Source organism: Perca fluviatilis, chromosome 22 (assembly GCF_010015445.1).
Source record: "Perca fluviatilis chromosome 22, GENO_Pfluv_1.0, whole genome shotgun sequence".
Lineage (NCBI taxonomy): Eukaryota > Metazoa > Chordata > Actinopteri > Perciformes > Percidae > Perca > Perca fluviatilis.
The window spans coordinates 4,028,013-4,045,720 of NC_053133.1; the positions used below are offsets into that span (position 1 = coordinate 4,028,013).

The window sequence follows — 17,708 nt, forward strand, 5'->3', positions numbered from 1 at the left end:
AGACTAGTGAAATATCCAAATCGCAGTGGGGTACAATATTTGTTAAAGGCAGAATATGTGTCCCACACACTGAAGAAAAAAATCTGTTTGGTATAGATCCTCGCAAAAATCACACTATAATATATTTTTTTATTTTAATATTTTAGTTATTATTTATTCCCTCCAAAATCATATTGCAATCGCAATATCAGTCAAAATAATCACAATTACATATTATTCTCATATGGTGCAGCCCTAGTTATGATTGCTGTTCCTGAGGACCTTAAAGGAACACGCCGACTTATTGGGAATTTAACTTATTCACCGTAACCCCCAGAGTAAGACAAGTCCATACATACCCTTCTCCTCTCCGTGCGTGCTGTAACTCTGTCTGACGGCTCCAGCATTAGCTTAGCCCAGCACAGATCCTGCAGGTAACTGGTTCCAACTAGCCTACTGCTCCCAATTGTGACAAAATAACGCCAACATGTTCCTATTTACATGTTGTGATTTGTAGAGTCACAGCGTGTACAAAAAACAACGTAACATGAGACACAGCCGTCTTCTATCAGTAAACAAACCGGGAACTATATTCTCAGACAGGCTTGCTGTGAGTATATCACTCCGCCCAAGTACTATATTCTTCCGCCTGAGAATATAATTCCCGGTTTGTTTACGGTTAGAAGATGGCTGTGTCTCATGTTACGTTGTTTTTTTGTACACGCTGTGACTCTACAAATCACAACATGCAGGGTTCGAAATGAGAGGGGTCTGGGGGGGTCCCGGACCCCCCATAAGTCATTAGGGACCCCCTATAAGAATTTATTTTTAGATTTTGGGGGGTCCCCGACAAATATTTTTAACATTAAAAATGATTGTGAAAATTATAGGTATTTAGTGACGTTTTATATTTATAACAATAATTAATTTATTTCCTAGCGCGATTGGGCAGCAATCAGGGCAGCTAATAGCATCACAGATTGTTGTTGTGGTCCTCCGGCGCATACAGTACAGTCTATGGCGCAGACACGTATGTTTATTGTTGAACGCGGCAAAAACGAAGCCTCACAAAGAGTGAAATCCCTAATGAAAATCCTGTAAGTGCTTCGATTATGTTTATATCTCCATAATAATTGCTTATTATAGTAAAATATTTGGAGTTGGTGTTCCTATATCAAAAGTTGCATTAACTAACTTAGATACCCAGTGTAACGTAATGATTAGAAGAGTGCGTTTGTCAACGTTTCTTGCTAGCTGTATGTGTATGAAGCATAGGTATGAAGTCAAATAATCTGCCAGCCAACAGCAGACATATAGCAGTTAGACTAGTTATTCAAAGCTAGCATAACAACCTAATTGTCCAGTCAGTGATTTTGAATAATGTGGTTACTATTGGATTATTGTCATTTTAATGACTTTCAGTCATGTTAGAATATATTACTTTTTTTTTTAAACGTGTCCCTAAAGATTTTAGTTCAGGTTATAGATTGACTACTTTAAAAAAAAGTAAACCATCTAATGTAGGTACAGTCTTTATAGATATCATTATTATTCAATCCAGCGGCTAGTTGTTTTACAAATTCCATTAACATAAGGGATGAGAAATACCATTTGTATTTGATCAAACCCTTTGAAGGTGCATGGTGCTGCCATAATGAGTACACCTGGTGGATTTAGGTAACTTAGTTAACTTCCTTGCTCAAGGAAAGAATGACCTGTTATCCACTTTGTCATGTCAGGGATTTATATAAGGTGCTGTAACTTTGTTGCTCCAGAATTAGAGGGTTACCTGTTAGATTATAGCCAATCCACTTCTCCAGACACCACTACAATACTGGGACTAGCCCAAACCATGAAAAACATCCCAAGACCATTATCCCACCTTCAAAATATGTCAATATAATTTTGCCTGCAGTATATAGTGTAGCAAGGTAGTCTTCAGTATTTTTTATAATTACATTTTAGGGGACCCCCCAAGAGTCCTAACTCATTTCGAACCCTGACAACATGTAAATAGGAACCTGGAAGCTGGAGCCGTCAGAGAGCTTTACAGCACGCACGGAGATGAGAAGGCAGGGCTGGACTGGCCATCTGGCATACCGGGCATTTTCCCGGTGGGCCGACGGACTTTTGGGCCGAACCGCCGATATAAATAGGCCTTTTTTGAATTTTTTGGCCGGGCCGGCCCTTAAAGAACTCAATGCGGCCCATTGGTTAATTTTCTTTATTGGCACTGGCCTGACCCAATCAAATCCAGGAACCCCCTTCCCCATTCCGGGCCGCAAATTTACGAATCCCACTATGGCCACGCCTCCCGGCCCTGAGACACGAAGCTGTAATATTATGCTGGAAGTTTAGCATTCACGTTAAAATGGACAAACGACCACCAAAGTGCAAGGGAGGTGCAGAGAAATTACAGGAGAAAAAGATTAAGAATCTACAGGCGGATTCCTCAAAAATTTCGGACATGTTTGGGGCTGTAGTAGCTCGTTCGTGCGTGCGCACGCGTGCCACGTCATAACGATAACAAGCAGTTTGGCTGTAACATTAAAGTTAGTGGCTGTCAGGTAACCTAACTGCTTAAGCTTACATTGAAAATGCTGGCTGTTAGCCTGTTGGCTAGCTGAAAAGTCTGTGGGATCTATAAAATCAGTGTTGATACAAGCATCAGTGTTCCTTGAATAGCTTAATTAGCTTCTCTTGCATTGGTGCTCTTTTCCAGGGCATATACTGTACTACTTTCAGCTTTATTGTAGCTTTTGGGAAGGGTTATAGTTATGGTTATAGTATTTAGCAGACACTTATGTCCAAAGTGACAAAATATGAATCTTACAATAGTTAAAAATAGTTAAAAATTAACAGTAAACTGTTTTTAAAGTTGCTAAGCCAATATTAAGCAAAATAGTAATAATATCAATAATGACAATACAATATCAATAATAAAAACTAATAAAAATACCATAAATATACAAATCATAACTCTAAGAATGAATGAATTATTTAAGTGTAAGACCAACAGATAAGTCTTGACACCCCTCTTGAAGGATCCAAAACGATCACATGAACGCTGAACACTAGGCAACTCATATCATAGCATGCACGCATATTTTAAGAGGACTGTCTGCAGGGAATGTGTCTGACCAATCACGGTGGGTGTGGGCCGCCTTGGCCAAAAATGCCAGGGCCAATTTTTTGTCCCAGTCCAGCCCTGTGAGAAGGGTATGTATCAACTTGTCTTACTCTGGGGGTTACGGTGAATAAGCTAAATTCCCAATAAGTTGGCGTGTTCCTTTAAGTCGCAACAGGCTTCCCCAGAGACTGCTGATCAGTTTTTACCTCTGCACAATTGACAGTATTTCACATATTGCTGCACTGTGTGGTGTTCCAGCTGCACTGCTGCCGACAAGAAAGACAAGGATTGTTGGTGTCCCCCCTCCCAAACCTCTGTGACATCCACTAAAGCAGTCTCCTCACACGGGCCACAAACATCCAGCAAGACCCCTCACACGCTGGAGACCTTTTCTTCACCACCCTCCCGTCAGGTGGAGGCTGGCCTCTAGAGGACTTATTTTATTTCTTTGTTCCAACTTCCAAGTGGTCTATAGCTTACGTTAGCCATGAATAAATGATGTTAAAAAATGTATTCATGACTCATTCTTGGCAAAAGAGCTGTGTGCGTGCGCACATTTGAATAATGTCGGGCTGTCAACGGGTTTGGGCTTTTAAAAAGCTGTCAATCAAAATGCAGTTGTCTCGCTCGGGCCGAATTCTGTCGGGCTGAGGCCTTGTCGGGCCTAACTTTTAAGGCCCGATTACAGCTCTAGTGACGGCACTGTTTGGCTTAGTTATCAATGCCGTTAGCATCGTGGCTAACACTATTGTTACTAGTTTATGACAAATCATTTTGGCTGTGCTTTCTAACATGATGTCATTGTGCTAACCAAGCACTGTTAGCCTTTACAACAGAGCTGCTTCACTACACTTGTTAGATGATGTTTCATTACAGAGTTCTCTGTTGATTTGTGTCGTCGTGTGCTCGTGGTGAAAAATAAATTTAAACAAAGTGGCGTGTTGGAAATGCAATGCGCCATGATGTAGGTCCCCTTCAAGGCCAGGCTAATGTTGGAAGTCCCTCTAGTGGACAGAACGTTTAACAACAACCACATGCTTACAGTGGCATTGACAATGTATAAGCATGAGTAGTGTCGTACATATTAATAACAGGCTATGAAATTTGAATGGTTTTATAGAGGAAGATTGACAGCTCTAGTGCAGACAAAAAACATAGTATTGGTATGAAATATTTCACTGAGTTAAAACACTGTTGTTGCTTTAAATAAGTGTTGGAACCAATAGATACAGAATATGTAATGCTTTTTTCTAGTGAATAGTACAACTATGAGTAGTTAAAGTCAGCAAAGCAGTTCCCAACATGTGACACATGGATTATTATTATGGTCCTTACCGTGATGGCCTGGAGCCTCTCCTTCAGCAGGTCGGCCTCCTCCATGATGGCCTGCAGGCCAGACACATTACATAACAGTTATTCAACTGCAGGAGAAGGAAGTGATCCAAAATATGATTTCCAAATGGGCTCAAAGCTCCAACTCACATTACTCAAACAGAAGGAAATGGCAGAGTGATACACATTTGGTGCTCTAGTGAGTGTTTCTGGCAGCAGGACAGTGAATGTGGGATAGCGCTGTCATCATATCAGATTTTCACGGATCAATTATCACGGCCAAGTCACGGTTACGATATTACCGCCACATCTATAGTCAAATTCTTCTTTAACTTTGTTTAGCAAAGGATAATTTACACATTATTCATTACACTCACAATATTGTACTCATTATTTTGGTTGATGCCCAAACAGCACAGATCTACTGACACTAGGATGGGGTGAGTGTCATTATCGTTATTTCATCACGTGTGGCCTCTGAGAGAACATTTACGCACATATGCCCAGACAGGAACACGCCCTTGGATTTCTCATACTCGACTCAGTGCATCATGGGACACATCTTGCCCTTCCATAGGCTTCAGCTAGTCTCGCATTGCCAGACCTTCCTCCAAAGCGCTGCGGAGGAGGGTCTGGCTAGCCCACACAGCATTCCTGGATCGGAGAAAAACATGCTCTGGTTTATTGGCATTTCTTTAAACCAATCACAATCGTCTTGGGCCGCGCTAAGCTCCGGACGGAGCCACGGTGCCTCTAGGGCTGGGCGATAAATTGATTTTATTGATTAACTCGAATGTGTAGTTAATGTTGATTTGTTTAAATGAAAAAATATGTTACTTAGCAATAGGTGAAAATAGGGGGAAGGTTGCGTGACTGAAGTCAAAATGATTTGAAGTGTGTGAAAACAGCTTTATCTTGCACATCCGTTTTGTTATATTTCCCCAAAATTGGCATGAATAATCATAATGGTATACATGCCCTGTGTGTGTATGAGTCAAAACAAGATAAAGTTAAAACTTGTTTTGAACAATTTCTTTGTCCTCTGCAGATTGATTTTAGGTAGGGGGAGAAAAAATCTATTTAAATCTTAAATTTGATTTTTTTGTGAAAAAATCGGGGATTTTTTTCTTAGGCCATATTGCCCAGAAGATATATCAGGCTTTGTATAAACACGCAATACTTGTTAGTGGGATACAATCATTGTGAGTATCGCAAGCATTATCCTTTGAGTGTGGACAGTTGTTAAAGGAATACACCACCGTTTGTTGAAATAGGGCTTATCATGGTCTACTCTGGCTGTAGATAGGTGGGCCAATGCATTTTTTTTCTCAGTGCAAGTAATTAGGTTGTTTTTTGTCTTTTGTTGGCTCACTTTTACTCACAACATGCTAACCGGCAGCATAGGATTCCATTCACTACGCTAAGCTAACTAGCGGCGGCGCTGCCGGTGTTGCACCAGACTAAAACAATGCATGCACAAAAAATGCGTTCATACCTGTCAAGTATCCCGTTTTGGCCGGGAAAGTCCCGTATTTTACCCTTCTTTCCCGCCGTCCTCCCGTATTAGTATTTTCCCGTAAATCTCCCGTATTTTAACCTGCGTTATTAAAAAATAATAATACCCCGGGACCGAGCGGAGTAAAAAAAAAAAAAAAAAACATTCCCAATCTGAGCTCTGTCACTAGCCTCGCGATAACTTCCACCTGCAGTAGCCTACTACAGGTACTGTAGGTGGCAGTTGCCGCGAGGTTAGTGTGTGAGGTCAGATGATGAGTGACAACGCAGGGAAAAAAAGAAAAAAAAACAGAGACGGATGATGGACGCTACGACAGAGACGGTGCGCTGCCAAAACTTCTGAAGGCTTTACTATGCATTCCCCATAGCAATGCAGTTCAGAAAGGGTGTTTAGCATGGTACGAAAGATTGTTACAGAGAATGACGTTAGACCACAGAACTGTCTGCGCTCTACTCTCATGTAAGATGAACCACTCTGGCCCCGCCCACAAATACACTCCTTCCAAAACAGTAAAGAATGCAAAGTCTGCAACAAATTTGTACAATTACTCACTAAAGAAAAGTTATGTGAAATTAAAAGAAAAACTGTAAAAGAAAAGCAATATGAAATGAAAAGAATGTGTGGAATGAAAATAAAATGTAGGCTAAATGTAAAGACAAGTAATGTTATAAATTGTAAATGTTTTCAGCATTCTGCATCAAGTGGTGATTTTAGCTTTCTTGTACACCTGTCTTAAAATGTAATGGATACTGGAGCTTGGTTGGGGTGGTGGGACTGCTCGAGGTGGGAACCGGAAAATTTCCCTTATTTTCAAATCCAAAACTTGACAGGTATGTGCGTTGGCCCACCTATCTACAGCTAGGGGAGACCGTGATAAGACCTATTTCAACAAACGGTGGCGTATCCCTTTAATATAAAACTCACTGTGATTCTCTTCCATCGTTATACAATGGCACAGTGTTTAAATTTACACAAATCTATAATGCGACTGGATGTCTACTTTCAGACATTATATAATACACTGTAAAAAGTTACACACATACCGTGGTGAAAGTTAAACTGAACAGTATCTGTGCCTGCCACCAATGATTTACTGCAGTACATTATAACACACAATATGGATTTGCGTGTATCAGCCCTGACAGGAAGAGAAGTAGCATGTCTGTGTCACATGTCATGTGGATGAGTAATCCAGGCCTGAGGAATGGCACAATGACTGTCGGGAATGTAACATGACTGTGTTAAGATGCCACAGACCGTCTGCAGAGAGAGGAGAGCAACCTCTCACAGGGCTGTCTGAAAAGAGAGCACTGGGGTAACTTCCACAGCCCCGTGAGACACGCAGTCTGCAAAAAGGTACGGCAGGAGTAGGGTTGGGTACCGTTCACATTTTTTCCATTACCCAAAGGTACTGGAAAAAATGTAATAACAAAAAAAATGATTTCAGTTGTAAAAATAATTCCAAACCTATTCATCCTATTCATTTAGAAGATTTTACACACCCTCCCAAACCCGTCCCTACTACCTACCAAATCAAATAATTATACCTTTCTCACACTGCACTGTGACTTTTATTCGTTTTTTTTGTATTATATTCTATGTTAGCCTGTTTGTTTGTTTTTCTCTATCTTTTTAACTGCTCTTTAATGTTTTATGTAAAGCACTTCGAATTGCCTTGTTGCTGAAATGTGCTACAACATCCAGCCTGTCAGTCAGTCAACAGGGCATAGAGAACACTGGTGTGCCTGCCTGTCACAGAGGAAATGTGACTGCACCACGGCCGTTTTCGGCTCACCATTAATATTATATCGCAGTGAACGCTGTTTGTGTGAAGGTTTTAAAAGTGTAACGACACTTAGAACCACTTTACCGGCATTTAACAAACTGCCGAGTCGACATAGTTTTGCTCCGTCCCCCCCCAACATACAGCTCTGCATGTGTGTGTCGGAGCCCCGCTCTCTGTCATCAAGCAGAGAGGACAGATAATCTTGCTCTTACGCGCTCTCAGGTACCGAAATTCGGCAATGTTTGTTTTAACGTGAATCTGTCCTCGGTAGAACCGACGTAATTCGGTCGGTACCCAAAAAATTACTGAGTTCGGTACCCAACCCTAGGTGGGAGAAAGGGGACAAAGCTAAAGGAAAGAAAAGACTGAACAAAGAATTCAAGGTATAGAAATTGAATAAGAAAGAAACCAACAAATTGTTAAAGGTACTATGACATGCTGCTTTTTGGATGCTTTTATACAGGCCTTAGTGGTCCCCTAATACTGTATCTGAAGTCTCTTTTATATAGGCCTTAGTGGTCCCCTAATACTGTATCTGAAGTCTCTTTTATATAGGCCTTAGTGGTCCCCTAATACTGTATCTGAAGTCTCTTTTATATAGGCCTTAGTGGTCCCCAAATACTGTATCTGAAGTCTCTTTTATACAGGCCTTAGTGGTCCCCTAATACTGTATCTGAAGTCTCTTTTATACAGGCCTTAGTGGTCCCCTAATACTGTATCTGAAGTCTCTTTTATATAGATCTTAGTGGTCCCCAAATACTGTATCTGAAGTCTCTTTTATATAGACCTTAGTGGTCCCCTAATACTGTATCTGAAGTATCTTTTATATAGGCCTTAGTGGTCCCCTAATACTGTATCTGAAGTATCTTTTATAAAGACCTTAGTGGTCCCCTAATACTGTATCTGAAGTCTCTTTTATATAGATCTTAGTGGTCCCCTAATACTGTATCTGAAGTCTCTTTTATATAGACCTTAGTGGTCCCCTAATACTGTATCTGAAGTCTCTTTTATATAGACCTTAGTGGTCCCCTAATACTGTATCTGAAGTCTCTTTTATATAGACCTTAGTGGTCCCCTAATACTGTATCTGAAGTCTCTTTTCCGAAATTCAGCCTTGGTACAGAATTACAGCCACTAGAGCCAGTCCCACAATGATCTTTCCTTAGGATGTGCTATTTCTGTGTCTGTAGTTTAAATGCTATTGAGGAGGAGAGGGGTTGTGGCCTTGACCAACTGCCATGCTTCACTCGGTAGCAAGCCAAGATGTCTCTCTCTCTCTCATGGGCGGGCCAAATTCTCTGGGCAGGCAAAGCAGAGAAAGGGGAGGTAACCTTGCTCCTTCTGACCTCATAAGGAGAAGATTCCAGATCGGCTCATCTGAGCTTTCATTTTCTCAAAGGCAGAGCAGGATACCCAGGGCTCGGTTTACACCTATCACCATTTCTAGCCACTGGGGGACCATAGGCAGGCTGGGGGAACTCATATTAATGTTAAAAAAAAACTCATAAGATTTTCATGCCATGGGAGCTTTAAACAAGTTGAAAGCTTGTCTCATCTCTCTCTCTCTCTCTCTCTCCCACTCCCTGTAGTGACGTCGAGATCACAAAATGGCTGATGGTATGACGCTAGTGGTACAGCGCCATAAGCCGATCCCTTAGGGGTATGACGCTCACTACAGTGGCATGTGCATTCGTTGGAGTGGTATGCCGCTTGTGTTCCACCGGCACATACCATTTAATAGCAGGTGGAAGTGGTACGCCACCGTCGGTGACAAACAGTCAAGTCTTTTCTTATAAGTAAATATTAGAGCTAGCCTGAGCTACAACAGTGGCCTACCACTTTCATCTGCCGTTAGGAAACGGTATGTGCCGGTGTCCGGACCTTGGGGATCGGCTTATGCCTATGTACCACTAGTGGCATACTATTAGCCACTTTTTGATCTTGGCGCTACTGCTCCTTTGCACTCTCTTCTTTCTCCTCATCTGTCCATCCCTGTTCTCTTCCATCCCTATGTTGGATCCCCTCTCTGTCCATCAAGGTCAACAAACCCTCAAATACATGCCAGTAGACAAATTATGGACGGGGGTGGGGATTGCCACAAACAAACAGAAGCCAGTCCTGGGCGAAAAAAATACATATCATATAATGTGAAGTCCATATCAAATGACGTATGTTTCCATCGCTTTAATTTAAAGTAGGGCTGCAGCTATCGATTATTTTAGTAATCGAGTATTCTACCGATTATTCCATCGATTAATCAAGTAATCGGATAAGAAATACTTTTGTTATATTGAAGAGCAATAAAATACAATAGTTTGGTAAAATTTTCGGAAAAAGCAACATTTTTATTGCCTACATTGCTTACAATATCATCTCTCAAAAAACTAAACATATTAAGTGTATTTAAGTGCCATATTACATTGTTTTTAAAGTAAACATTTTCTGAAATGCAATAACAACCTCAAACTACATTAAACATACATAAACATTACCTTAACCAACTTTCAGAACTACAAGTTTTAACCTGAGGCTGACCTGTATATAGGCCTATATGTAAATATTAATTATACTCAACCTATTTTCATTCATATATTTGATTAAAATGCTAAACAGCTCTGTTACACTTATGCTAGTAGATCGTTGATCAGCTGTTTCTCCGTGGAGAGAGTGAGAGAAAATGGTGCGCAACAATCAGCTGTTTTTCTGAAGGGATAGTCAACGCGTCAGCTCTTTAGATCAGATTGTAGTCACCACTCCATATGTCCTTGTCTTTGTTTTTGGTAGTTGTTGTGTTTGGTGTAGTTTCATCGTCCATACGACTCTGTGATTTACTTTTGTCGGGTCCACTTCGTGGGATGGAGGATTAAGTTAGACTCCATGTTTTCTGTTGAGATGCTGAAGCATTGACTTTGTGTTATTACTGTGGTAAGCTAGTTCCATTTTGCAGTAGACACACTAGTGATAGACCGACTTTATCGGCCGGCCGATATATCGGGCCGATATTTGCGTTTTTACATGTATCGGCATCGGCCGATTTGCAGCTGCTGCGTTTGCCGATGCGTTTTTTCCCGCCATTATTTACAGACAGGCGTCCACAGGCAGCTCTGTGTTGCTGGAGACGCTGCACCCATCCATATGATGCACATTGCACACATAATTTGGGTGATATAAATGGAAGATGATTGCAGAAGTGACACTGATCTGTGTTTTTGTTTATTATTTTTTAAAGAAATGGCAGAGCAGATTCTGAAAACAAATCCAGTGTGGCAGGGTTTACATTTTTAGGATGTAAATTGAGGGAGCAAAAGCAGGCACCAAATATCAGCTCAAGAAAATCGGCAGCCCGTATCGGTCATCGGCTAAGGCTGATGAAAAAAAATTCGGTACCGGCATCGGCACTAAAAAATACATATCGGTCGATCCCTAAGACACACTGTACAGAGTTTTCATTTTAATTACGTTTAAACTGATTCCAAACTTTGGACACTTTCTGTCGTTTTCTCCAGCCTGTTTCTTCTCTTAGCCCCTCACCATTTACGCTCTTTCTTCGTTTTGTAATCTGCGCCGGCAGTCTTCATGGCATATGTCGCCAGCAGCGTCAGCCCGGTGTGCGACAGTAATAATCATCCGTGCGGAAACACCGTGAGCGATACAACGTTGGTAACATTGATTAAACGAAGCTTCGAGGCAAATTGTTTTGCATCAAGGTTTTTTAGTAATCAAATTATTCGAGTTACTTGAGGAATCGTTTCAGCCCTAATTTAAAGGCATACAAAGGTGGTAGAGCGAGCTAGAGAGTGAATGAAGAGAGGTTTTACTGAACCATAACCACAATCAGTCAATCTATCAATCAATCAATCAATCCTACATTCTTACACAATCCACACAACACTTGTGTTTTTGTTTTCTTTCACGAACCTTAACTAAAGTGTTTTAGTTGTCTCAACTTCACTATACTTTCACCTTTGTTATTTTATTTGTCATAATCTTTCCTTAACCTTTACCATACAGCAATGTTACATATATGCCAATTAATTACGCAATTCTAGGGTTGTTAGATATTTTACACCATTGTCCTCTTCTCCTTATCCTCTGCCCCATATTTAAGAGCTTTTTTATTGCTTGTGAAATACATTTTATGTTATTTTTTAACTTTTAATTTTTACGTTTTTATTTTATTGGTATTGATATGATATTATTATGCCTTTATAGAGGGATATAGATTAGATTAGATTATATCTCCACCCTGGCCTGGGAATGCCTCGGGATCCCCCTAGTCGGAGCTGGTTAATGTGGCTCAGGAAAGGGAAGTTGGGGGACCCCTGCTGGAGCTGCTGCCCCCGCGACCCCACCCCGGATAAGCAGACGAAGATGGATGGATGGATAGACAGCACTGGTTTGATTAAGATAGTGCACTGCAACTTTTTTAGATTTAAATAATGAGGTGAACGGAGTTTTCTAAAGAGGAAGCTTGCAGATATGTTAATAACATTAATTGTGCCAACATCGGTTGCCTGTGAACCTGTTTATGTGATTTCATGTTTCTAGGCTATAAATAAACCATGGGGGGGGCTCACTCTTCACTGGCCTGTTAACACCTCGGCAGCTAACACACAGTTTAGCTGTAGCCGGACCGGCCAAGTGAGTGAGTACAAACCTCCAGTTGTTTGTCATTTCTCAAGGGTCAGCTTGGTGTGAGTTTCCCCACCAAACACATCAAATACTGTAATAATCTCAGTACAACAAGGTCCAAGCTACAGAAAAGTCTGTATTCAAAAGATCCAATGAAACTGCAGACAGGAAACGTGCTGTGGATATACATATAAACAATGTTCCATATCTCTTCAACTGCTCCATAATTGTCATCTGATTCTTTCAACAATGTCACCCTGTGCAATGCTGCTGTCTTTTCTTAGATCCACCACACATAATTCCACTTTAATGTCTAATGAAATGGCCAGCTGCTGAAAATACATACTGTCGTACATACCCTCAGTGATAAATAAGCAGTGACATGTTTATTTATGTGGTGCTGGCGTTCATACTGCTAGTAGCACCTGAGCCGGGTAAATGTCATCCTGTCCATGTTCGCTACTGTCTGCCTCCTCAGTATACCGGAGGGGATACATGGAGTCATGCTCAGTACAACTAAAAGGTGGTGCTATGTGTGGCATTTCCTCATGTCCTTGGCAAGGTAATTGTAATGCATGAAGCTGTGGTGGGAAAATGGCAGCTTCTGTCTCACAGTAGTGGTGTAGTTGGTCAGTATGTACAGACACACTCACACACACACACACACACACACACACACACACACACACACACACACACACACAATTTGTATTAAATAAGATGTGGGAAATTGTTGTCCTGTAAAGAACTGTTACAATAATTAAATACAACATTATGATAAACAAAAGCATTCTTTTTTTAATACAAGCCGCTGTCAAACAGGCATCGTCCTTTTAACTGCATCCATGTATGCTTCTATTTTTTTGGTTTAGTTTTTTAGTTTGGTAGCCATCCCGGATACATCAGACTTTAGAGCTGCATTTGAACACACCGGAAGTGCAATGAGTTAAACGTGGGGTATTCTCGCTGCAGCCGACCTGTCGAGCGCCAGTGTGACGTCATGGGAGCGCCGTAACTGTTTATACTGGCGCGTGGTGGTCGCGGCACTAGTTGCAGTCTTCTCCTGAACAGAGGTGGCGCCAATGAGGAAAGGCTATTTCTACGGAGTAGAAGAAGAAGAAAAAGGTAAACGACGGCAGAACTGGCAGCAGCATTGACGTCAATGCTTCGATTTGATTGGATGAGCTACTTGGTCGGATCAAGCCTTTCATTCACCATGAAAGAACTCATCTTAACCCAGTAAGTTTACAAGAGAGACTTGCAGTCACTCTGAGAGTCTTGGCATCCGGTTGTCCTCGAGCTTGTTCAGGCTTCCTATTTCCGCTTTGCCCTCTGGTCGCGCACTCAAATTCCTGGCGCGCCAGAGAGATCGACGTCATTTTGACGTCACATTGGCGCGCGCGAGCTCGGCTGCGGCAACTGTAAAACGGCCCTTACACTTGCACATGATATGTGCCATCCTACTTCCAAAAATGCACCTATAATCAAAACACAGAAGCGACTGAGTGAACTCACTCCTCAACAAGTTGTCTTTTCACAAGTTGGTGGCAGCTCTTGGCAGACCTCAGCTGCTCTGCTCCGCGGGGAGCTCCGTGCAGTGGTGCCGCAGAGGGAAGCCAAACACTGTTCATCTAAACCAAGAGGCAACCGACAGTGCTGTAAAATGAAGACAATGCAAAGGGCCAAAAACTGCAGTTTATCTAGTGGCCACTTGAGGCTGGCTCCCAAAAAGGGAGTCAATCCACATAGAACCCCATGTTCACTTTAACTTTACAGCAGAATGTTTACAGCCTGGCTCAAAAAATGGTTTTGAGTGACAAGCGGGAAGCCTTCACAGGAGGCGAGCATAGACTGTAGGCCTCAATCAGCCTGCCTCAGCTTTATCCACGCTCCACCTCAGGCACTAATTAATTGAAAGTGGTTTGGAGCGAGTGCTGGCATGTCACTCAAAAACCAGTCCAGCCCATTTTAGGCAATGGTGATGGTTTAAGAACAACAACAACGACTCTAAGTAGGAAACAGGAAACGAACAGTGATCTCTTTAGTCCATGTCACATACTTTGTTGACCACATTGGAATAAGATGCATTTTGGCCAATCCAAAGTATAAACAATAACTTTACTTATTCTAATATGAAATCTATTGATTCAGTTTACTGCTTCAAAGATAACTACTGTTTTTTTCAACCTGGATCCAATTTTTCTATGTTTTTGTGTCTAAGTGACTGATGGGAACAACAATCTTTGACATTGGTCCAGTATTAAGCGAGATCGCTGCAGTCGGCAGCAGAAACAAGCTACAATGTAAGTTAATAGGACAATTGTCCAGCTTGTATTTACCTTCACAAAAGTGCTAGTTTTTCCGCTGACAGACTCAGATTAATATTTTAAGTGGCTGACAACATTATGGAAAGGATTTCTAAGGAGGTCGACCTTTCTGTTAAAGAGTAAGATCCTTTTTTTAAACATAAAAAACATCCACGATATTGTGTTCGCTAAACCCACCAGACTCCATGTAAATAAACAATCATTTTAGCATAGTAAAATAGACTTCATTCAAAGTCGACAGAAACTAAATAAAACTGTGAAAAGCCGTTTTGGGTCGTCTTTCCACTTTACCGACAATCACAACTCTAGTTTTGGTTGAAATAAATACATAGTTTACCGATTTACATGTGAAAATATGTTTGCTCTATACATGCTAAAAGTATTATTTTAAATGCAGTCTGGTGGGTTTATCGCTAGCGACCTCAGAGCTGTTTCTGGTTAAACAGAAAGGTCTTTTAAAAGGCCTATCTCTGTAGGGATCCTTTATATAATGTTGTCAGACACTTAGAATATTAATCTGAGCCTTTCAGTGGCAAAAAAAGCACTTCTGGTGGACTAAATTGACGATGCCCCTTTGCCCCATAGGTTTACATTGCAGCCCTGTCTAGGGCTGCCTGTTAAAACCAGACCAATTTCAAAGATTGTTGTTCCTATCAGTTTCCTACACACAAACACATAGGAATGGGGTCCAGGTTGAAAACAACAAAATTACCCTTAAGTGTAAAGGAAATAACTACTATACTGCGAACACATGCAGACAGGATTAATGCAAATGTCCTTGACAGTCCACACTGTGTCCACACTGTTGTCAGCTGAGAGGGGACGGATGCCATGAACTCCAGTCATGACAGTACAAGTCTGTTCTAAATACCATATTGTATGCAAGCAGGCGCTTATATTTTTACACATTCATGCTCAGCCCCCTCACACACCCACACACATACCAACTAAAATCAGCCTTTCACCCACACATGGCCCAGGCACAGCAATCATGTCACACAGGGAAGACAGTATGCATTTGTCAGAAAATACTTCTCAAGTACAACTGCAGGGAATTATGTAATTCATATATACTACTTTAAAATACATAATCAAATACAATAATCACGCCATTTTTGGTCACATCTAAAACACCAGTAACACTAATGTTCATCATTGTGTGATTCTGCGCCATCACAAACTTTGATGAACCAACCATCCACCCTGACTCCCTTCATTAAGAGGTTTTGTGGTGCTATAATAACGCCACGCTACAGTATGTCCGCCTTTGCTACTGACAGAAAATAGATGTAATTCTCCTTTTCTGGGAAACAATCAGGTATTTAAACAATCACCCAATGCTGTCTTCCTTAACCCGTTAGCTGTTCCTGTACTGAAATTAATTTTCTGCATTTTCTGCTCAGAAACAAGTAGGCTAAATATGCTATGCTATTTATAGTATGGAGATGCAGTGCCTGGAGATGCTTGACAGTTTAAAATTAAATCCCAAAACATCAAGCCAATTTACCCTGAAAATAGGCATTAAACCTGAAAAAACAGCTCACACACAAAGGATCAATTTGATATGAAATCAACATCTAAATTGTCACTGTCCTATTGATTGAACGTGACAGAAATTATTCTCACTTGTAGTTGCTTTCAGTTGCACAAAGAAACAGAGTGGGAGAGGAATGGGAGCCGGAGGAATGCTGAGATTGGAAAGAAACATGAACAACTGTCAACATCTTTCCTATTAAATCATACAAGTCATCAACCGCCTGGAATTCACACTCACATCAAACAAGATTGTTTGCAAATGGAAAATGACAGCATGAGTCGTTTATTCAAATGTACAGGCACGGTGGAATGTAACACTTGCACTTGAGTATTTCCCTGTGATGCATGGTTTCCAATGGACAGCCTTCCTGTCCATTGGAAACCATGTATCTCCAAATTACGTGATTTTAAATGTAAATTTCTCCTGATAAACCCGACGGGTGAAGTGTAGTTTCTTGTACAAGCAGCGAACCGTGACTCTTAAACTTTGGCCCTCCCTTATCAGAAAAAAAGCAACTACCAGCCTAGCTTATTGTGCCCTCTCTTATAGTACTGCAAATGTTAGTTACGATAGTTCCAGCTCTGAAACAACAATAACGACGCTAGTCTAGCCTTAGCATTGCAATGAACAAACAGCATGGAGAGAGTGAGAGAGTTATCACCAAAACAAAAAAGCAGGTGATTGGCAGAGATGGCAGATCAACAAAAAAGTCACATGGGTAACAACACTCATACAGTATGCAAAGGTGTTCAGACAGAAAACAAAGTGGATTGTTTTGCCTCGGGACCAAACTTGGGGAACCAAGTGAGATCTGAAATTGTGTACACCAGAGACGATATAATCAGGATATGATAGCATGTCTCGTAGGTCGTTAGTTTGGATGAACCACACAACCTTGCCTCCACCAATAACACCGAGGTAAACAGTACAACCATAATATTTCATTACAATTTAGATGGCATAACATTATTCATCATGTAACGTAGCTAAATTTAGTATAGCAGCACCCTCTCCCCTACAAAATATGTTAAGCTTGCCAGCGAACGTTAGCTAGATACAGTCAATTTTGCTTCTGTTAGATATTTGCTGCTCAATATAACATTACCTTACTTTCTATATTACAGTTATTTTTTAATATTAAGTGATAGCAATGTGCTTTCCTCTGTGACAAGAGTGTGTGGATGAAGCATTAAGCTGTGAAATTTGACTTATTTAGTGGCTGGATAGTTAGCAAGCTAACTTGCTAATTACCCCATGCTTTCATGCTACAGTGGTTATTGAAACAGGACATTTGCTGATCTGGCAGGGAGGTTGCCAACTGAAGTTCTGAGCCCCTCCCCCCGGTCAGCTTATTCTGTGGGAAACACTGCGACTATTTCATTAGAGTGAAATAACATTAACTCGTCCGTGAACGTTATTTATGCCTGAGTCACGTCCGATTTTAAAGACTACAAGTCAGGATCCCACGC

General features: G+C 41.1%; 1 protein-coding gene across 1 annotated transcript in view; it reads right to left on the reverse strand.

The window, feature by feature from the left end:
• Window positions 1–17,708, reverse strand: part of LOC120552072 (palmdelphin-like) — a 42,768-nt gene that overhangs the window by 20,114 nt on the left and 4,946 nt on the right. Inside the window, exon 2 of the mRNA XM_039789737.1 lies at window positions 4,445–4,495. Coding sequence (XP_039645671.1) covers window positions 4,445–4,489 — 45 coding nt within the window. The 5' untranslated portion in view covers window positions 4,490–4,495. The remainder of the gene's footprint in view (window positions 1–4,444; window positions 4,496–17,708) is intronic.